Genomic DNA, 23105 nt, shown 5'->3' on the forward strand with positions numbered 1-23105 from the left:
CCACCACATAAACTTTTAGAGAAAGTAGTAACACCACCTCGTCCATTCCCCAGGAGCTGAGGAGAAAAAAGTCAAGTAGAGCACATGTACAGCGGGGTGCTCTCTTGCCAGCAACCTTGGCATGAGAAGCCAGCTTCCTGAGGGCAAAGACAGGGGCTTTATAAACCCATTTCACTGTTTTGTTTTGTTACCGGGAATCAAACTCATGACCTCATGCTTGTCAGGCAGGCACTTATGCCACTGAGCTATATTCCCGGCCTCCACTTCACTGTTGAGAGTTAGGAGGGACTGCCTAATGACACCCTAAGAGGTCACCCTCCCCTCAACCCCTCATCCTTAATTACTTGAATTATGGGCTTGAGAGAAAGTATGAAGAATAACAGAGACACACACAGTACCTGTTGTTGAGAATTGTAGTCAAAAAGTCCCACAGTTGCTGCTGCGGAGTCCACAGGTACCTGCGTGCCTGAATAATCAAACTGAAGCGGCTCCATGCCCACATGTTCCATGGGGTCCAAGGGGACACTCTGGGACTCCATGTTGGAGAAATCCTCCACAGGCTTGGCACCATTGGTGCTGGTCAGCTGGGCTAAGCCCTCAGAACCATTCTGGTTTGGACCCAGAAGATCCACTTCATTAGCAGAGTTCTGGCAATTACCAGGGGTACGGCTAAACAGAGAAAGTAAAGGGCATTAAACCTTATTTTGAGTGGGAAGGGACACTAAAGCAACCCCCAGTTTAAGGACAACATCCTTGACACAGCTCATTATCCATAATACGCAAGAGTTATTTCTACAAAATAACCAGAAATCCTTTATGGTCCTTACAGGGTTACATCCTGTAACTTTTCCTTTGCTTGCCTTCCCACCCACCCACCCATCCACCCGTCAAATGTACACTGACTGGTATTAATTTACAATCCCTTCATCAAAAGTTCAGATGAGGAGCACTAGGTAAACTGAAAAAATTGTTGCCTGTGGCATCCATAAAAACAGGTAACCCACTAAGCATGGTCAATTCCACCTAATCCCAGCATTCAGGAGGCTGAGGCAGGAGGACTGCCTCAAGTTCAAGTCTAGCCCGGGCTATATAGTGAATTGAAGGCCAGCCTGAACTACATAGGGAGACCCTACCTCAAAAAACAAAAACAGACATGCCTACCAAAACACAGGAGGTAAAATATGCCCCAACAAACACCTGGGGGAGGGGAAAGGAAGGGAATAAAAGAATTAAGATATATCTTATATGTGTACCAACTCCCCATAATGAATGTAACCATAATGCACTAATATAAAATAATACAACATGTATTATTTAAATATAGAGCCAATGAAAAAAGTCTGTTTCTAGGGGAAATTCTACATCTCAGAATGATTCTAATGAAAACTTTTTATGTATTATTGACACTAATGACCAATGTTAAAACTCTCTTTCCTTCTAAGAAACCAGAAGCAGCAGACCATTTCAAAACAGTAAAAATGAATTATCCAGGCTATGCCCCTATTAATAAGAGATTCTAAAAATTAAAACTAATGTGAGGATACAATTTATCATCCAAGCTAGGACACTCCAAACAGGAAAAAAAAAAAAAAAACAAGGGGTACTACTGGTAGTTACCTGGGATATAAGTATAAAGGAATGCTGTTCTGGGGAGCCCAGGATATACCATCACCCTATGTAAAAGGATTACAGAATTATAACGTACAAAATCAAACTAACATATATGAGTGTTATAGTCAAGGGATGTAGCCTTTGGCTACATTCAATGTCCTTCACCCCTGAAAGAAATTCTATGGCTGGTTTATATTAAGTGTAACTTCATGATCCCTCATGAACACTGCACCACCAGCCCCCAGCAAAATAATACAAAATATTGCTACAGGCTGCTTGCAATTCAGGATAGAAAAGCCACCTGAACTCAGCTAAAAGACCACAGGGAAGTTTGTTACCCTTTGCCTCAAATTTTATGAAAGATATAAAAATTAATGATACAAATGATACAAAATACATTTTAATTTTAACTTTGGTAGGTGTTATGATGATCTGTGTGTCTGTGTGGTATATGTGAAAATACACTCCTATTAATTCAGGCTGACATTAAAATGATTCCAATTTAAATTATCTAACTATATATTTGTAGTACTTAACTACATAACCATTATTTAAATATATTCATTATTTACCTATTAACTATATAGGATTTTTATAAATTTAAAAAATTTTTTCAGGCTGGGGATATAGCTCAGTGGCATAAGTGCCTGCCTAGCAAGTGCAAGGTCCTGAGTTCTATCCCCAGTACCACAAAAAAAAAAAAAAAAGTTAAAAAATTTTTTCCCATAACTAAAGGTTGCCAATATAAATAAGAAATAGTTGCCCATTGTGAAAGTATGTAATACTGTGTGTATTAAATGATAGGGTAAAATCTGCAAGTCACTAAGGACCAGAGATGGGCAGAGAGTCACCTGTGGAAGTGATATGAATAAGCCCAAGTCATTTAAGCTGCATCTCTGATTCTTCAAAATGAGGAAAATGATATCTAATCCACCCACTTAAAAAGGAGCTTATGAAACTCACATGAGTTAATACACAAGTTCTCAACTCTTTCCCACTAACAGGCCAGAGGTATATAACCCATTTCCATTAGTAACCACGGCTTTCTAATACCGTGATTTAAGAGAAGCTTGGTAAAAGTCCAACGTGCCTACCTGAGGTAATTTTGATACTTGAGAATTACTTAAATTATTTTTTATGGAATCTTTCTGTAAGCTCTAGAGCTCTATACAATGCAAAATTCACCATTTTGGCAAAGTATCAGGCACTGACAACTCAGAAAATTCTACCTTACCAGTTACTTAACATCTTTATAGCATGGCCTATACTAGATCCAATTTTTTAGAAGAAAATAGGGAAAGGGCTCTCTAAAACAAATATAAATCAAAACAAAAACGCACAGCCCACATTCAAAAATCAGAAGTGTAAAACATACAAACCTAAAATCTTTGACGTCTGCATCAATCCCATTCTGCACTGGTAAACCATTGGTCTTGTCCATCACATCACCCTCCTCCTTCAAATCTCCTAGCTTATCTCCATCAAACGTACCCTTGTTCTTCTTTTCACCTTTGTCGTTTTCATCACTGTCTGCATCCCTTGGGCCCTGTTTAAAAAATAGCTTCAGCTTCACTAATCATCATCAACTAGTACAGTGGACATCCACTGTGGACATAAGGCTACCCTACGTGCTGGTCAGAACAGGAAGTGCCCACACCCTTTCAGACATTACATCCAATTAACAAACAACACAAGCAGAACACCGCAGAAAGTCTTGCCAAATGGGGAAGACAGACATATGTTTATGTTACAGAGTTTAGGACACTCTTACCATAATCAATGTCCCCACCACCCCGTTGTTTTTAGTTTTATTTGTGTGGGGAAACAGGGAGGCTCCCCTCTCTGTCCAAAGCCCAACCACAATTGTGTACTTCTTGGTCCCACTTCTCTACTTTCAAATCATGTCTATGTAATAGCGTAACTCCCAGTAGCCCCACGTATGGTAGCTAGTAGTATAAAGGCAAGGTATTAAGCTCATAAATGAATTTCTTGTCTCCCCACTATTCTATATAACCTCTCCTTTACTTCCAAACATGAGCTCCATGTGGTCTAAGGTCATTCCAACTCAATTATTCTACAGTTGATTTTAGACTACATCCTGCCAATTTGCACCAATATTTCTCCAGTTCCACTTATAAACCTCACAGCTTACTGCATCAACAATTACTGATGACCCTTTAATTTTTTAATGCTTTAAAACAAATTAAATATAGCTGTGAAATCCTTTCAGGAAAAGTACTATAAACTATCCGCCATCTTCCACTGCCAGCCTGTTTCAAAGCAAATTCGTAAGACATTAAGTGGAAGCATTCTAAAGCATTTGATGCAAAAGAATTTATCTCATAAATGTTTCACACTACAAAGCCTGAAACATTGGCCCAGAAGAACTGATTGCTGCCAAACATGTTTATGTTCTATTTTCTAAGGAAATTAAGGAAGTATCCTCTGACCAATATCCAAAGTTAAGCACTGGACATATATAAAGCCAATGTACCTTGATTTCAAAAAGTATTTGATATGGTGGCTTGATATGGTAGAGAGAACTTTGAAGAACCTCATATCAAAGGGTACTAAGTAATCTTTGCTTTTGTAATACTAGTAATCTTTGCTATTCCTCACCACCTACTTCTGGATGAAGGAAGAAATAAGCTCACATGATCCAAATTAAAGCTCTTGGGAAAAGGCAAGTCCAATCAACAGAAGATGAGAGCTACTACACAGCATTTTCAGTCACCAAAAGCAAACAGAGTGGAACACACTAATGGAGGACAGAGTCACAGACAATCAGCTGTGGACTGATTGTGTACAGGGGAAGAGGAAGACCTGTAGACATAAAAACAACAAATGATCTTACCGAAATTGTTAGACCTTCTGACTACTGATTCAGAGCCCATTTTATTTTGAAATTCATTCTCTTTACAAATGGGATACAGAAAAAGAAAACTTTTGTATATAATATGAAAAAAGAAACACATATGACAAGGAACTTAGGATATACAACTTAGCCTCATGTAACATCAAGATGGTAAACCATGCTCTCATAGTCACTGAGATGTGTTTTTCAGAGTAGAATCTTTGGAATATGAGGCTGTTATTAATTTAGAAAGACTGAAAAATAGCTAACTAAATACCACATTGAGATTCTAAAGCAGAGATGGGACAATGAGGATTCTACAGGCAAGGAGACTTATTAAGATGACCAGAGATAATAGCTTCCTCCATGCTGCAAAGGTAAAACTGACAGAAGCCGTGTGTTCATTTTTATATCCCTAGCACTCCATACAGGGCCTAGCAGGAACTCAATAAATACAGGACTTTTACACACACACATGCACACATATGTATACACACACACGACGAGAAAAATCCTATAAAACTAGGCTTCTAAAGTAAAACATTAACTCTTGTTCTCTTTATTATCATCAAATAAGAGTCCAGATGGTGGTAATATATTGGAAACCATTAAATATCAATAGCAAAAGAGCTGTAAGAATCATCCTATAGCCATACATAAGGAATTTTCTCCAGGTGTACAAATCAAATCACTGACTCAGCTCCATCATCTTGCAATGACTTCAAAGTTCCCCTCATTTTCTGGAGGGGAAAATGCAAAGGAAACAGAATAAAGAAGTATAGAAAGTTTCCACAATAAGCAAGAAAACTGACAGCAAGGAATACCCCCTGACCAATTTGATGTGCTGCATTATCTTTCAGAGACACTTCATAAGGGCTTACTGAGAAGCTGCTTGCCCCATCTATATCCTGACTGATCTTGCCTTAAAACGTACCAGTTATATTCTGAATTTTACTAACAGCCAGGCATGGTGGCACAGGCTTGTAATACCAGCAGTAGGGGAGGCTGAGGCAAAAAGATCATTGGTTTGAGCCCAGCCAGAGCAACTTCTCAAGACCCTGCTTCAAAATAAAAATGGGCTGTGATTTAGCACAGTGTGAAGGCCCTGAGCTTAATCTCAAATGGAGAAGGACAGAGGGGATTATACTGCCAAAAGCTGGATTTTCAAACGATGTCCCTGGGATAAGCTGTTTTTCCCTGGAATAAGTTCATTCCTACAAAATACTGCTACCTGATTTTCTACTCTGAAAAAGCTACTGATGTCAGCATGAATAGTAGGTATTTCTTTTGGAAGGGAGTGACCCCAGAGATGCTTCCATTTCTTGATCTAGATGACTGTCACATGAATTTTTTCATTTTGCAAAAATTCATGAACATGAACACTTATGACCTGCACATTTTATACATGTGTCACAGTTCAACAAAATTTCTGTTTAAGGATTAGGGGTATAGCTAAATGGGAGAACACATGCTTAATCCCCAACACCATCAACACAAAAAGAAAACAATAATAATTTTTCTAACTTGAAAAAAGCTCAATAAATCAACAGTGAATCCTCAATAAAACTGCATGGTAGTTAAGTCTTGACTCCTGATAGCCCAAGTGGGAAATCTACTTATCGAAAGTCTTTAGGTCTGAGACCGTAGTGATGTCTTTTAGACATGTGAAGACTCTAAAGAATATAAGGGTGTAAATGGATTACTAAATTTGATGGTATTTTTGTGGGTTTTTTTTTTTTTTTTTTTTTTTTAAAGTCAGGGTCTTGCTATATAGGTCAGGCTGGCCTCAAACTGGCACTGATCCTCCTGCCTGAGCTTCTCAAGTGCTGGGATTTCAGATGTGCACCACCACACCCACCTTCCTAAATGTTACAGTACTTTTACATTTACTGAATATATAAAATAAGGCTGCGACAGCTATGCGGTCATTCAGAAAGTACTGACACAGGGCGCACCAAGTGCATGCTCTATCTCAACTGCTAACAGTTATTCATCAGAAGGTTTAGACAGCCATTTCATCTTAGTTTGCTTGTCTATAACACAGATAATTTTGTTTAATAAAGAATAGTTATGGGGCTGGGGATATAGCTCAGCAGCACAAGCGCCTGCCTAGTAAACGTAAGGTCCTGAGTTCAATTCCCAGTACCAAAAAAAAAGAGTAGTTATGAAAAAAGAACAGTTAAGAACATCAATGAAATAATGCATGTGTAAACATTTTACAGATAAGAAAAGAATAAGTCATTTTATACAAATGTAACATTGTTAATAAAAGGGATGCACTACAGCAGTGCTATGTTTTGGAACACTATGTAAGGTATCAAGATAAAAATTTTAAATGCCCTAATTCTGAAATACAAGTGTACAGCCAATTTTATTTGGCTGTCCTAAGTGTGCCCTTCCCAGGGCACAATCATTTTCACAATGCTGTGGTTCTGTAGGTAGGGTTGATCATCATAATGTTTTTTTTTTTTTTAATTTACAAGTGTCTTGGCCCAGAGATTCTGATTTATTTGGTCGACAGAAGCTCCAGCCAATGTTAATGCAAGTTTTTACTCCAGCAGCTTTGACAAGCACCCACAACTGAGAACCAATATAATTAAGTCCAACATAAGTATCAGAATAGCAGGGTTTGGTGTTGGAAACCTGTAATCCCAACATTGGGTACAAAATGAGTTCAAGACCAGCCCTGTCTCAAAAACAACCAAAGTAAGAAAAAAAAGAGTTTATGCTTTATTTATGTTTTGCATTTTTAGTTACATATTTTCTAATAGGTGATGGTATTTAAAAGCCTATTAACTAAATAATGGACAAAATAAGGAGTCACAGCATCTTTTTTGTATGTGCTTCCTTTGGATAGCCATTAAAACCTACTGCTCAAAAACAAATTCCAAAATTGAACTTCCCAAGTCAAATAAAAATTTGTAATGTGGAACCAAGAAGCAGTCTAAGGTGGAAGAATATGTTCTACTGCTAGATACTAATGAACAGGGAGAGGAGGAGACATAGGTAGAAGCAGCACATACAGATGAAATCAGAGTCCTATACTTGTAGCTCTGCTTCCTTAGAAGACTCACACAAAGGGAGAAATACTTCCAAGTATATCTCTTAATTCTGAATGAAGTCAAAAGTAGAATTTAATTCTCACTCTTACTCTAGTCATCTTAGAACAAAGTTGCACAGGGCAAAGTTACACTCAATGACACTAGAAATATTCTCCTCTCTTTCCTCCCTCCCTCCAAGACAGGGTCGTACTATGCAGCTCAGACTGCCTTTGAACTTGGGGCAGTTCTCCTGCCTCAGCCATCCAAATGCTAGGATTATAAGTGTATACCTCTATGTCTGGTCTTCTTCCCTTTTCTCTAAAAAGAAATTATTTTGTGTATCTGTTTGATTCACTGAATCAAAAAAATCATAATTCTGATTTAAATATTGATTTCTCCTGAACATAATTTTGTTTTTCACAAAATGCAAAAATACTAAAATGACAAATTCTTTTAAGTCATGGAAGTTTATAGCTATGATGAAATAGTTAAAAATATGAAAGTCTGAACTGCTGGCAAAGTGAAATACCTTCGTACCTCAGGTGATATACGCCTCTAATCTCAGCATTCTGGGAGACTGGGGTAAGAGAACCCCAAGTTCAAGCCCATCCTGAGCAACTTAGCACATAGAAAGACCCTGTCTCAAAATTTTGGGAAAAAAAACATTTTTTTAAGGGTTAGGGAGTTGGGCATGGTGATACACACCTATAATCCCAACATTCGGGAGGCTAAGGTAGGAGGGTCACCACAAGTTCAAGGCCAGCCTGAACTATATAGTTCAAAGCTAGCCTGAACTATGTATCAAGATCCTGTCTCAAAAACAAAAACAAAAAAAACAAAAAAAGTACCAATAAAAACTTAAAAATAAAGGGCTGAAAGACCCAGACTGGTGGTGCACGCCTATAATCTCAGCACTTGGGAGACTGAGATAGGAAAATCACCTTGAGTTCAAAGCTATCCCTAGCTACACAGTGAGGCTGTCTCAAAATAACAAAAAACGGGGTAAGGGGTGGGTGTGAGTAGGCCTAGAGTCAATTCCCAGTATCACCACAGGGGAGAAGGCAGTGTGAAGGGGAAGGAGAAGGAAAGAAAAATTTTTAAATTTAACGTAATAGGATCCTTTCACGAGAAACCCAATGCCTAAGACAGCATAGCAGAATAAAAAGTTACATAGAGATCAGAATTAAAATTAAAACAAAGGCCAGGAGTGGTCGCACACACCTGTAATCCCAGCACTCAGGAGGCTGAGGCAAGAGGATCACTGTAAGTTCAAGACCAGCCTGGGCTACAAAGCGAGCTCAAGGCCAGCCTGAACTGCATAGAGAGACCCTGTCTCAAAAAGACAATCAATCAATCAATCAATAAAATAAAATAAGAACAAAGTTTAAATCTACGCCCTTACTTTTCCTCTAACCCTTATTTTTTCTTACTATAAATTAACAGAAATAAAAGTACTACCTAAGGATTAAGTAAGGTAATTCATAGAAATACAATTCACATTTTTTAACACTTCATTTTTTTAAAAAAAGCCTTCAAAAGACTTCATCCAATTTTTAGTTTTCCCATTGTCTTTTTCATCTCCTTCACTCCCACTTCCCCAAGGCTTAACAAACTGCTAGATAAAGGCAGGAGTGGCGGCGCAGGCCTGTAATCCCAGCACTCAGGAGGTTGAGGCAGGAGGATCACTGTGAGTTCAAGGCCAACCTAGGCTACAAAGTGAGCTCAAAGCCAGCCTGAACTGCACAGCAAGACCCTGTCTCAGAAAGACCAAAAAAAAAAAAAAAAAAAAAAACCCTGCTAGATACCCTGAGCCCCTAGCTCTCAAGTTTATCATTAGGCTCTTTGTCCAGCTGGTTTTCTGGGATTCATCCAATCTGATATATTTTATGTACCACTAAAAAAGGAAATCCTTCCATTAAAGTATGGCACACTCTCTTGAAATATGCATCATAATCTCAGAATAGACAAAAGTAAGGACGTGTGTATTACAGAACAGTCTGTAACAGGCAGTTTGGACAGAATCACCCATTTTCTAATGTGCAGAAAGAGTGGTCACCTCTGCTGTAACATCTAAGAGGAAAAAGAAAACATATCTTACATGTGGAAAGTAGTATCTGCTTTTATTATAAAGACTTCCCCAAATAAGTTTGCTGGGGTTTTTTTCTTTATTTAGTCAGCATCTAAAAGCTTGACAGTGCAAAGTAGAGCATATAGATGTTTTATTTAATGCAAACCCAAATCTGAAGTGGCTCTACCCTGTAATGAGTTTCTAAGAGCCTCCTGATGGTTCTGTATTCCAAGGAAATTATCTTACTACAGAGCTTATGAAGTTTTAATACGGGGCCGGAGATATAGCTCAGTGGCACAGTGCCTGCCTGGCAAGCACAAGGTCATGAGTTCAATTCCCAGTACTAGAAAAATTTTAAAAAATAAAATTTCTAATACAGAAAGAAGTCATGAAGCTGGGTGTGATGGTGCACACCTGTAATCCCAGCACTCAGAAACGCTGAGGGAGGAGGATGAGGATCACTGCAAGTTTGAGGCCAAAGCCGCGTGTGGTAGTACAGGCCTGTAATTCCAGCACTTGGGAGGCTGAGGCAAGAGGATCGTTGTGAGTTCGAGGCTAGCCTAGGCTACAAAGTGAGCTCAAGGCCAGCCTGAACTGCATAGCAAGACCCTGTCTCAAGAAAAAAGACAACAAAAGAAAAAGTTTGAGACCAGCCTGAACTGCATAGTGAAACCCTGGGAGGGAGGGAGGGAGGGAAGGAAGGAAGGAAGGAAGGAAGGGAGGAAGGGAGGGAGGGGAGAGAAAGAGAGACAGACAGACAGAAAGAAAGAAAGAAAGAAAGAAAGAAAGAAAGAAAGAAAGAAAGAAAGAAAGAAAATAAAGAAAGAAAAGAAAAAGGGAAAAGAAAAGGAAAAGAAAGAAAAGAAAGAAAAGAAAGAATGAATGAATGAATGAATGAATGAATCATGGGTGTATATCTAGAGTGGGACCAGGATCTGCATTTCTCATAAGCTCACAGCTGACCCTCATGCTATTGGTGCACTGGCTGTGTGAAAGAACCCTTCCATGATTTACAAAGGCTTTTCATATAGTTTACATAGCCATACAAATCAGACTTTTATTTTGCAGATGAAAAAATCAGGATCCAATTGGGACTCAAACGCCTGACTTCTCCCTGTATTATACTGTTCCAAGTTATGTTTTGTTTTTTAAGTCAAGGAAGGTAATTATTACAATAGTACTGGTTACCTAAAATAAATGCAGTGAAGCCCAGAAAAGCAAGTTCTGTGACCCAAAGGAACTGCTACCAGTGTGATTCACCCTCCAGGTCAAAAGCTGCCACTCTCTACAGAACAAGAATAACGACCTTCTACAAATCATTTATTTGTGCAATGTTAGAATAGTCTAAACCCTAATCACTGTTTAGTCTCCTCATTTCCCTAACCAATAAAACAGAAAGTATGACCCACTCTTCTGACTGTGTAGGCTCCAGCCCATCTGAAGAATACAGCTGTTACTATTCCAGGGTCAACTACAGCAGAGTCCTTAGATGCATGCACAGACCTGAAAAATACACAACTGCACCTGATTTTGAAAGCAGGAATAAATAATATGAAGGATACAGAAAGAAAAGAGACATTAAAGATTTGATTGGTATTATTAGTTTTCCTACTATTCCAAAAACTACTACCCTCAAGGTTGGGATTCATATATGGAATGCTACCAAGCATTTACACTAAGTGCTAAGAATAAAATATGGTTGTCATACTCTTCTTGTCAGCCTGCAAGTACTCTTATTGCAGAAACCAAAACTACTAACTAAACGCTTCGTCCAATCAAAATGAACTCAAGAGAGTTCCATGTTCCAGCACTCTGAGAGGCTAAGGCAGGAGGATCCATGTTTGAGCCTAGCCTGAACAATTTATCAGCTCACTGAGACCTTGTACCAAAATAAAAATAAAAATAAAACAAGGGGACGCTAAGGGAAGGCCTACAAAAAGGTAAATACTGTCACACAAGGTGTAACCAGGGAACCTTCTTGAAGACAGAAAACTATTGCAGAATGAGATTACTATAGTTATAAACCACCTTTACCTGAAAATTTGAACTCTGGATTATCTGTTATCATGTCTGTGAATGACTTCTTAGTACTTACTTGGAGGTCTAAAATCACTATGCCATCAGACATAACATTTTCAGCTCTTGAGTGATTAAAATATGACTTCTCTATGACTTACTGGAAATCACACTGGTCAAGTCACCAAAAAAAGTAAAGCAACTGCCAGGTGTGGTGGCATGTGCTTATAGTCCCAGCACTTGGGAGGCTGAAGCAGGAGGATTACTGTGAGTGTGAGACTAACTTGGATACATGGCAAGTTCAAAGCCAGCCTAACTTACAGAGCAAGACCCTACCTCCAAAAAAAAGTAACAGCGCGCATGGAGGCACACATCTGTAATACCAGTACTCAGAAGGCTGAGGCAGGAGGAACACTGTGCATCTGAGGCCTGGGCTACAAAGTGAGTTCAAGGCAGCCCAAACTGGATAGCAAGACCCTCTCTCAGAAAGACAAAAAAAAAAAAAAAAAAAAAAAACAAAACAAAAAAACAACTGGAGACTCTGACTCCTAACCTACCAACTACTACCCTTTACAACAATTATCTACAACCAGATATCCTACTGTTCTTGTTCTCTGAACTCAACATTTTGAATGAGCAGTTATTTTTAAAAAGAAAAGCTTCACCTTTGTAAAGAAGACATATGCGTATCTTAACTAAAAAGTGATTCACATGTCTATGAACATAGCTTTGATCAGGTGTTATCCTAACCGACAGCCAAAGCGAAGTCAGGTTAGGTATACGATCAGCAGGATTCAATCCCAAAGCTCATCAGCAGTTCAAAATGGCATACAATATGGTGGCTTGATGTCACTGATCAGTTTTCCTTTGTCACTCTGTAGATGCAACTCAAGCCAAAATATGGGGTATTTTATTACCCACAACCTTCCTTCGAGAAGCTGGAACACAGATTTAGAGAGTTTCCATTTATCTGTATGCATCCCTCAAGGCTTTGTAAATCATTCAATTGTTATGGTCCAATCTCCTGATCTCCATTCTGAGGTCTAATCTCTTCTTGTCACAATACTATATAAGCTAAAAATTGCCACTATTCCAAGACAACTAAAGATGAAACCCACTTTTACAAAAGCAAAAAAAAGAAAATGAAACCAAAAGACACAGCCTTTATCATAAAAACTGTCTTAAGAAAATAATTCTTTTAAAAAGAGGAAAACTACAAGTAAATATAGTAATAATTTAGTCCCACCATTTTATCTTCCTCCTAATTCCACTGATTTTTCTCCCTCCAAACAGCACAGTTACACCCAGGCAGGCACATGCTTCCTGACAAGCCCCACAAACTAGAAAGTGGCTGCACACGTCAGAAAATTCACAGCCAGAGCACAAAGGTTCCAATTCATCACACTAGCAATTCACTAACACAGAGCACTATTTTTCTCCTCCAGTAAATAAGTGAAAGTTACAGCCAATGTTTAGAAGGTAATACCTCTTCTGAAGAATATGTGCTCATAGAAGAGGAAAAGGTTGGGAGTGGGGGATCAGCTGGGGATAAGGTGAAAAGAGAAGTAACTCTACTCTTCCCATGAGACAAAAGATAAATGATTATTTGGACTGATCGTATTCCTCACATCCAAAGGGTAGATCTTATTCTTCCCAAGCAGCCCCTTGGGAAGGTTCAAATACAAGAAGCTATTTTCTATCTGATCCACCAAGCCACTTAATTTGACCCAAGTCTTTGAAGGGTCAAAGACCCAGAAGCAATCTAATTAACTTCAGAATGGCTATTACTCAAGAATTATATTGACCAGGGAAGGGATATAGCTCAGTGGCACAAGTGCCTGCCTGGCAAGCACAAGCACAAGGTCCTGAGTTCGATTCCCAGTACCAAAAAAGAAGGAATTATACTTGATATCTGAGGAAGCTACATCAAAATGAAATACTTCTTACCCTAAGAAGTTTTAAAGTAAAAGAGGGAGCCAGGCATGGTGGCACACACCTGTAATCCCAGCACTTGGGGAGGCTGAAGCAAGAGGATCTTGCAAGTTTGAGACCAGCCTAGACTACAAAAGTGAGCTCAAGGTCAGCCTGAACTGCATAGCAACACCCTGTCTCAAAAAGACAAAAAAAGCTGGGCAAGGTGGCGCATGCCTGTAATCCCAGCACTCAGGAGGCTGAGGCAGGAGGATCGTTGTAAGATTGAGACCCTGTCTCAAAAAGATTAAAAAAAGTAAAAAGGAGAAAACAGGGCCAAGCCTCCAATAGTTACCAACAGACACAGGAAAATAAAAATACTGATTAATAAATGCTACGGGATAAAAGAAGATGGTTATGGAGGCAAAATTATTAATATGATTTGGGGAAAGTCCCCCAAATGCTTGCCATTAAGTGGTATTAGCCAAAAAGGACTTCAGAAAGAAAGAGCTGTGAAAAAGTAAAGAACAAGTTCCATCAGGAGAGGAAGAAGAAAGACAGATTCAGAATGTCTCTTGTGCCCGTTCTCAGCTGTGACTTGAACATAAAACCAGTCACAGAACACAAAATGAGGAAGAATCAAACGATAACATCACAAGGCTTTTAGATAAACACTGAAGAAACAGACTTGGGAAAGGCTCTCAGAGATGCCTGAGGAAGGCTACTAAGGGTTACGGGAAGGGGTGACAGGCAAAGCCTACAGCTATCACTTAGCCTCAGACATGTCAGGAGTGATGAATTTTTGTTTTACATACTGTAAATAATTAACAGAAATTCTAATTTCCTGACAGGCCAGATGAGAAGCAAAACTATTCAGTGAAGGAGGACCAAAGATGACATTTATAATAAAGTCTGGTTTGCAAGGCAAGAATGACTCAATCTAGACCATTTTAAGGTCACCAAGGATACTGACAAATCAGTGCTCTGAGATCTGAGATTCCCTGTTAGCATTCAGCTTTAGCTTTTTTTAAAAAAAATTCTTTCTCCGCTTTGCTTTTTGTCTTTATTCTGAACTAAGACTAATGTTTTCTGGGAGACCAATAAACTGAGATTTAGATTTCAGTTCCTAGATCAGTTATCAGTGTGTCCCCAAAAAAATGTTATTGCTCCATTCTTAAAGTTCAGTTTAACATGTTTGCTGAGCTCTATTTACAATGGAAATGTTTAAAAATACCCTTAGTTGGTGCTGTAACTAAGGAAACGAAACAGGTATATTTTGCTTTGGGGGAAGAAAGAGAAAGAGAGAGATAGGAACAAGTTCCTCAGGCCAACTTACAAATCCTCCTTTTCTTAGACAGGAATCGCCCGGGGATGAGCTCAACACATACTCCACCATGCTAACGCCTAGTCCCCCACTCTCCGACCGAGGGGACAGAACAGAATTGACCTCACTGTTCACATGGAAACTCTGACCAGGTCTTCTCTGCACCATGATTGGCTGGGAAACTGAATGATCTACAAAAAAGATACACAAGCATGATACAGTGCAGCCAGAGGCCCAAACAAATTATGAGTCCTGTCTCATGGATAAACCAATGACTGGGCATCAGGAACCCTGCCATGTTCCTCTCAGCGGAAATCTATTGTATTTTTCACTAGGTATTAATAGTCTACATAAACTAAGAAAATGGAACATACTCCTTGTTTATCCAGCATAGGAGAGAATGCAGCAGTTCGTGTAATTGTCTTATCTATCTAAATAAATAAATTAACATTTATACCTTTCAAATAAAAGAATTTAAGATGTTTTATTGGCAATATCACTAAAATAAATATGAGTTTACTGCCCTTTTCAAAAACAGCAATGTAATCCAATCTTTTCTGATGACTCACTGTCATCATGAGGTTCCATTCTTACACTGTGCTGTGACACAGCACACCCTCTCTAGGGTTTTCTATCTCCTTCCTCCCTATCATCTGTCACGTCTTTCTGCTGTCAGTGTCTACCCCTGCATGTTCTCCCGCATCCCTTTCAGGGGCAGACTATCACAAGAGCATCTGCCCAGTGGCTCTATTTGGCCCCAAATACATAAAAAGATAAATCATCCCATACATGGTATTCAGGGGCAAGGGGTGAAGAAGAGATATGAACTTCAAATAGCAGGCATAGATTTTTCTAATTCCAAATATGCTGACAATAGTACAGAACAAAAGGTTATAGCTAAAATTATGGTCATTTCAAATAAGACCATTCCTCTGCAGCTAGCGCTTCAGAAAATACTGAAGATCTGATTTTGTGTTAATTATGTTTTAATGTATTACATCATATAAGCTCCTTAATGGCAATTATACTACTGGAGAGGACATTTGCTTGACATGCTTATGTCACTGATGTAAAATTCACAACTTGCCAAATGCTGAGGAAAGGAGCTCTAAGACAGGCATAAATCACAGTACAGATGCTAGATCTAGATTACCTGATGTTCCCCAGGCACTGTCTCGCCATTGATCACCCAGGAATATTCCTTTTGGTCCATCTTTGCTGGATTCATCTGTTTCCCAAAACTTTTTACCTGGCAAGAGCTGCTGCAAATTAAAAATAATAGATGCTTTTAAAGAATTCATAAAGAATGAAAGTACAGCAGTCAACACTTTCTTTTAGACAAGAGTACTGAAGATGCTCATGTGCCCTAAAGGTCTTTAACCAAAGTGTTCTGACTACAAAGCTGTGGCAAAAGCATTACTGTTTATTTGGCAAAAGATAGAGGCCTAAGGCAAAGGGGGACACTGATCAGACCATCCAATAAAGGCCCAACTTACATGCCTGGTATTCTGCCCTTAAGCTATGCCAAGATTTTTAAGGGAGAGGGAAGGGGACTAATATTGGTCCCATTAGCTCACTTGCTAAGAGGACTTTTGTTGAAAAAGGAAATACCAACTATTAACCCATTTATTCTGCCTATAGGTGTACTACTTGATCATACAAAGTTACTCATACTGGAGCATGAACCCAGCTGCGAACCCCAGCTGTGGCATGCTACAGGCAAAATTCATTTCCTTTATACACAGACTCTTAACCAAACACTTCCCAACCACATCATTAAACTATTTCAAAGCTTTGAAAATATAGAAGAGCTATTTGTCCATTACTAAAAGAAAAATAATCTCTCCTAATTTTAACAATAGTTGGTAGTAACGTTAAAGTGAATTCAAAACTCATTCAGCCTTTTTAGAAATGCAGGTTATCACTGGCCCTAAATCAATGAGAACCTTAAGCTTCAACCAAGGAAATACTAAGTACTTCAACCAAAACACACCATAGTTTTACTTAAGATGAAAGCATCAGTGATCAGGGTTACACAGGAAAAATTTCACAGGAATGCCATCATTCCTGGTTTTAGCCACCAGTTTCGCTCACTGAAATGGCCCTCATAATTCTTCTAATTATGTTTGCTTTTCAACTGCTATTACCCAGAAAATTTTAAAGTTTAAGATCATTTTTAGACATAAAAAGGCACACACTCAAGAGCTAAACTCAAGAAAACAGAATAAAACACCAGAAAACACAAAACATTTGTTCTCCTCCTCTACAGTAAAGGTTTAACTTTTCAACTTACAAGTCCATAACCCAATGTTAAGGAAGAAAAACAAAACTCTACCCATTACAATGAATCCTGGTTTCCCGAACGTAATTTCTAGGTTTCTTAGCATAATTAGAAACCTCTCTTAAGAAGCTCTATAAATCTGGGTTACTGCCTGGGCCAATATGGTTTCCCACATGCATTTCTGGCTTTGTTATTTTCTAATCAAACAGTATCATAATAAAGGACATTTTAATCTGACATTTAATTGTACAGATGTCTACGTTTCCTCAAAGGGCGACAACAACAGGCAGCAGTCAATTCCTCTGGGGTCTATTAACTTCAGTGGATCAAAGTGAGGAGGGAGAAGGCAAAGGAGACGGTAAGACGGTCCAGATTAAAGATAAGCAGCAGAGCCTGGACGCTCCACTAGATAACTGTGATGCACCTAAGAAATTCTATTAAACTGCCCCAGGCCTCATACTCTTTTACTAATGAAGCAAATATTTTTCAGGCTGTTGTGATAATTGAGAGATACAGTCGATGAGCGCCTAACACAACGTCTGCCACACAGTACATTCTCAATGAATGTGTTCAGTGGTGTTACACCCAGCTGCTTACAGATCCCAGAAGGGATGCTGAAAATTGATGATTCAAGAGACAAGTGGAATGTCCGTTTTTAATTGTTTTTCTCCTTATATTTTCCAAAAACCTTAGCCAAAGGGGAATTTCTTTCCCCTTCCCACTCTAATTCTGATTTTTTTCCCTTCATTTTGAAGAGAATGACAGCAAACAGGTGCCCACATCAACTATTCCTCTGTGTATACCTTGCTGGTTAATTTTACGTTCCATGTAACAGTGGAAATGGGGCAAAAGTGACTAAAACCACTCCTACCCTTTAATTTTTTAAGTGTTCATCATTTCCCACACAAGTTTGGAAATCTTTATTCAAAACTGAGGAAATATTCCCATTACTACCCCCACTCAACCAACCAAAAAACAAAAAACTTCAGGAAATAGCTTCTACTCTTAGTATTAGACTTCATATACAAATACAGTCTGTCTATAATCTGTTAAATTGCTAACTAAAAGCAACAGTCTTTGAGCTGAAGGCTTTAAAAATTATTTCTGGGTTCCTGTTACCTTTCACTATAACTTGTCAGGTTGTCATAATGTTCAATGCCAGCAAAAGCAGGTAAGCACATAATAAAGCTGTTTCTAGGCTAAATTCTTTCAAAAGGAAACAATATAGCAAACATGAAGCGAATTGCTACAAAGTGAAAATTCTACTTCACACAAGTACTAGATTCAAGACTCAAGGAAAATGTATCAAAAAGCTAAAGTTTCTAGCTCACCAAGAATCAATAATCTTTCTCATTATTATGCAACTATATAAACTGTGCAGGTACAATGGCACACGAACATAATCCCAACACTCTGGGAAGCTGAGGCAGGAGGATTGCAAATTCATGCCCAACATGGATAATGCAATGACAGCCTGTCTCAAAATTTAAAAAGATGAATGAATAAATACAAATTTAAAAGGCTGAGAATGCAGCGCAGTGTGAAAGTTGTGCATTCTCTCACTAATACCATCAATTTAAACAAAAAAAAAAAAAAAAAATCAATAAATATAAATCCTAAGCAGATGCTTAGAGGCAGTACAGAGTACTAGAATGCAGTTTGCTTTGGCAAAGTAGTGGTAAGAAGGCTTTTTTATCTGTAAGAACAGAAAAGGCACATTCAGAAAAGATTAAAAAAAAAAAAAGGGTGAGAGAAGAGGGTGGCAACATGCTGACTGGGGGCAGGAGGAGAGTGGAATGAATGTATTTCAAGGGTGTTCTGCAAATTAGAGAGAATAAAAATTAGTGAACCGAAGTGGTTGGGCAAAGACGGAAACAAACTTAGTCAAGCCCCTAAATGTCACATAGAACCTAGTATTTCTCATTACCTAAGCCATACCCACATACACTCAATTGTTAGCAGCACCTGAGATGACTCCTAATAATCTAATCCCCTTGACTGTGGAGCAGGACCTAGAGACTTGCTTCTAAGAAAAAGGAGAAGACAAGAGATTGTTACAAACGTCTACAATTGCATATACTCTTCTGTTCTCCTGCTCTGTTCACTTTGGTGAAGATAGCTGTTATGCTACGCTGGCCACCTAAAGGAAAGGCCCACGCAGCATAGAATCAAGAGAGATCTCTGCACAACATTCACTAGGAACTAAAGCTCTCAGTCTAACATTCTGAAAAATTGACCCTGACACAGGAGTCTGGAAAGAGGGCCTTTCCCAGTCAAGTTTGAGATATACAGGTCTCCAGCTGAACCCCTGCCTGCAGCTTGGGAAGCCCTAGTAAAGCAATGCCTGGTTTCTGACCTATAGAAACTTGGAGACTTGCCAAGCATGGTGGCACACACCTGTAATCCCAGCACTTGGGATCACAAGTTGAAGACCAGCCTGCACTACACAATGAATGTAAGGTCAGCCTGAACTACAAAACAAGACCTTGTCTCTTTAAAAAAAAAAAAAAAAAAAAACTGCAAAATTAAATCAACACAGACATACTAGGCTCACTGAAACCAGTACCAATCACTTATATTCAAGAGCCAGGCTGGAGGCAGTGGTGCATGCCTGTGATCCCACCACTCAGGAGGTTGAGGCAGGACGATCACCACTACATAGTGAGTTCAAGGCTAGCCTGAACTACATAGCAGAACCTTTCTCAAAAAAAAACAACAGGACATACATAAATAAATAAACAAGCAAGAAAACAGCTAAAATAAATGTTCTGGTTTACAACTGGATGCCCTTCCACAAAAGCCTCATGCATTCAAGGGTGGGGCTTTTTGTAAGGTGATTGGATTATGAGTGCATCATGCTATGGTGTGCTGTCAGGAGGTGGGGCCTTGGCACAAGCAGGAGTGGGGGCTCTTATCTCCTTCCAAGCTCCTCCCTGGCTCTCTGTTTCCTGTCTGCCATACCATGAGCAATTCTCCAGACATGCTCCTCTGCCATGTGGTCTCACTTTGGAGCCAGCCAACCAGCAAGGACTGAAACTACTGAAACATGAGCCGTGGCAACCACTGATGTTTTCTGCATCTCATTTTTTCAAAAATTATGGGTGTCAAGTACTGTGTCCCAGCAACAAGAAAAAGACAATAGACATCTAACTTTAAATAAAACAAAATGATGGTGTGCTGTCCAAGTGTTACTTCAAATTCAACAGTAACCTCTCTACCTGGCTCACCAATCGAACGTAACACACACTAGTACTGTAGCTGCCTAAGTCAGGCACACCTAAATTCAATCACCAAAAATTTACACGCAAATTTACAGCATATGAAGAGACAGATCCTCTATACCTCGTATATCAAGAACTTGGCAATAAAGTCTTGGGTTCTTCTTTCATTTCTTGGTTTTGTTTTGTTTTTGCAATGCTGGGGCTAGGGCCCAGAGCCTTGTGTGGGCTAGGTAAGCCTTTTAACCACTGAAGTACAACCCCTGATCCCAGACTTTTTTTGGAAAGAGCAACAGATCACAGCAGAGATTTAGGAGAAAGATCTTGCAATAAGAGATTAAAAGATTTGACAATTCTAAAAGAAGATATCAGGAATTAAGAATCGGTCCAACAAAGCAAAGAAAACAGAAGTCAGTTTGCACGAAGTATTAGCTACTTGACACGTTAAAGGAGAAGGCATCTGAACTCACTACGTAGCCCAGGCTTGCCTCAAACTCACAGCACTCCTCCTACTTCAGCCTCTTAAGTGCTGTGATTACAGGTGTACCCCACCACACCAGCTCACTTTGCTTTTTATACATTATTGCTAGTGGTTCTGGTTAGTGTGGATTCAGTCCCATAATATAATCATCTCCAAAGTTGTGAAAGTCTGTCTGAAAACTGAGAAGCAGAGCTTGGAAGGCCCTACCACCCCAGGGAATGAAATAGACCTGTATTCTTCCTTGTAACGTCCAATTAAGTGGAATTTCTATTACTTCACCAATGGTGTCTGTTCTCAAATCTTAGGGAGAAAATACATGCACCATTAATCCCATTCTGAACCCCAGGTTTATACAAAAGATTTAAGAAGCCTATTCATGAAGCTTCTAGAGAATAAAACAGAAATCTAATATAAGCAATGCTGGCCATGTAGGCAACTTCCACATTTCTGCCTGGCAACATCTTTTTTCATCTAACAAAACAGACATAAAGTGTGGACTTACACAATCACATCAAAACTATAACTAAGAACTCTTTCAATACTGATAAAAAGACAAAAATACCAAGAACCTATAACATACTTACTGTGATAAATAAAACAGTGGTAACACACAAATGCTTAGAACCATTTTTTTAAAAAACTGGTTTTAAATCTTAGCTGTGTGAATTTAGGCCTTTGCTGCTCAATCTTCTCACTTAGAAAACGGGCTATTGTAAACAGTTAGTTAGAAAACGGGCTATTGTAAACATTTAGTAAGATAAAGGAGCAGGTGTGGTGATACATGTATATAATCAGATAGATGGAAAGAAAAAGGCACATACAAATCATAAAGGCATAAATCAATCCTTTACATCATTTCAAAAAAAGATACGTGCATTCACTGTTAGTACAATTCTTTGCACAGGTCGGGGGAGTCATGTTCGTTTCTGAGATTGCACTTTTTTTAAAAAAATTTTTTTTGGTTTTTGCAACAGTGTGTCACCACATAGTTCAGGCCAGCCTTGAAGTCACTATGAAGCCACGCTGACCTCAAACTCATGGCAATCCTCCTGCCTCAACATCCCAAGTGCTAGGGTAACAGATGTGCACCACTATGCCTAGCTAAAACTTTCTTCTCTCCAAATACAAAACTCTACATTCAGTATGTCTGCAAGACTATTGAATGCAAACCAAAAAAGCTGGTCTCAAATTAAATATTCAACAATCAGGTAGCTGTGGTTATATAATGTAAGCTCACCAAAAATTGTCATAATGACTGTAAGTAGTATTTATAAAATAACATTAAATTTTAAGAATAAAACACAAAGGTGTATGCTCTTCATGTACCTTTCTCTTTTGGATGGAGACTGGAAAGAAAAACAAAAAGGACACGCTTGGGTGGTAGGATTATGAAGTACTTGTTACAAAATATATTTCTGTTGTACTTTACAACTGACTTTCTAATACATAAAAACTAAGATTGTGGTAATGTCGAATTCACTACAAATAAAGCATGTTCTCTTAACCACACATTTCTCTTCAACATAACTTCAAACTGAAAAAAGCTAACACTAATTTTAAGAAGAGAGCTCAGTCTATTGTTTACAATGATTTTTTTTTTTTGTCTTTTTGAGACAGGGTCCTGTTATGCAGTTCAGGCTGGCCTTGAGCTCACTTTGTAGCCCAGGCTGGTCTCGAACTTGCAATGATCCTCCTGCCTCAGCCTGAGTGTTGAAAATAATTTTAATAACTAAACTTCCAACTCGTTTTGAAAACTGTGGTTTAAATAGAGTATTTAAAATGTCCCCTATAATCACAAGTCAATTATTTTTTAAGTTACAAATAAATATATAACCTGGAAGTGGTGGTTCATGTCTATACTCCAGCACTCTGGGTGGGTAAGGCAGGAGGGTCAAAAGTTCCAGCCCAAACTGGGCAACTTAGTGACTCAGTGAGATCCTGTCTCAAAAAACTAAAAAAGGGGCGAGGATACAGTTCACTGTGAATACCCTGGGGTCAGTCCCCAACACTGACCCCCTACAAAAAAAACTATCACTAAAAAAGCATATAAGGCAAAGGATTCTATTTTTTGTAGTTATTACCTCTTTCAGTTAAGGACATGATCTACCAAATTCTTCCCATTTGTGTATCTACTCTTTAAGAACACATGCTGCACTGTCTTTAATCAGTTACTCAGTACTCAAGTGAAAGGATTATTTCTTCTTTTTCTTTCTTTTTTTTTTTTTTTTTTTCATCTTTTTGAGACACTTTCTCACTATGTAGTTCAGACATGATCTACCAAATTCTTCCCATTTGTGTAT

The 23105-nt window shown here is 38.7% G+C and overlaps 1 protein-coding gene across 13 annotated transcripts in view; it reads right to left on the reverse strand.

The window, feature by feature from the left end:
- Positions 1 to 23105, reverse strand: part of Pum1 (pumilio RNA-binding family member 1) — a 135841-nt gene that overhangs the window by 54385 nt on the left and 58351 nt on the right. For 8 of the 13 annotated variants that reach the window (XM_013519591.1, XM_005395009.2, XM_005395007.2 and 5 more), the window contains 4 exons: positions 15979 to 16087; positions 14838 to 15016; positions 2991 to 3157; positions 399 to 669 (listed from right to left, as the gene is read on the reverse strand). The exons of 1 other annotated variant lie outside the window; for it this stretch is intronic. In XM_013519591.1, the coding sequence (XP_013375045.1) occupies positions 399 to 669; positions 2991 to 3157; positions 14838 to 15016; positions 15979 to 16087 (726 nt within the window). The remainder of the gene's footprint in view (positions 1 to 398; positions 670 to 2990; positions 3158 to 14837; positions 15017 to 15978; positions 16088 to 23105) is intronic. 4 more of the 13 variants (XM_013519592.1, XM_013519597.1, XM_005395013.2 and 1 more) reach the window with 2 other exon arrangements.

This window comes from Chinchilla lanigera, unplaced genomic scaffold (genome assembly GCF_000276665.1).
Source record: "Chinchilla lanigera isolate Chin_1 unplaced genomic scaffold, ChiLan1.0 scaffold00051, whole genome shotgun sequence".
Lineage (NCBI taxonomy): Eukaryota > Metazoa > Chordata > Mammalia > Rodentia > Chinchillidae > Chinchilla > Chinchilla lanigera.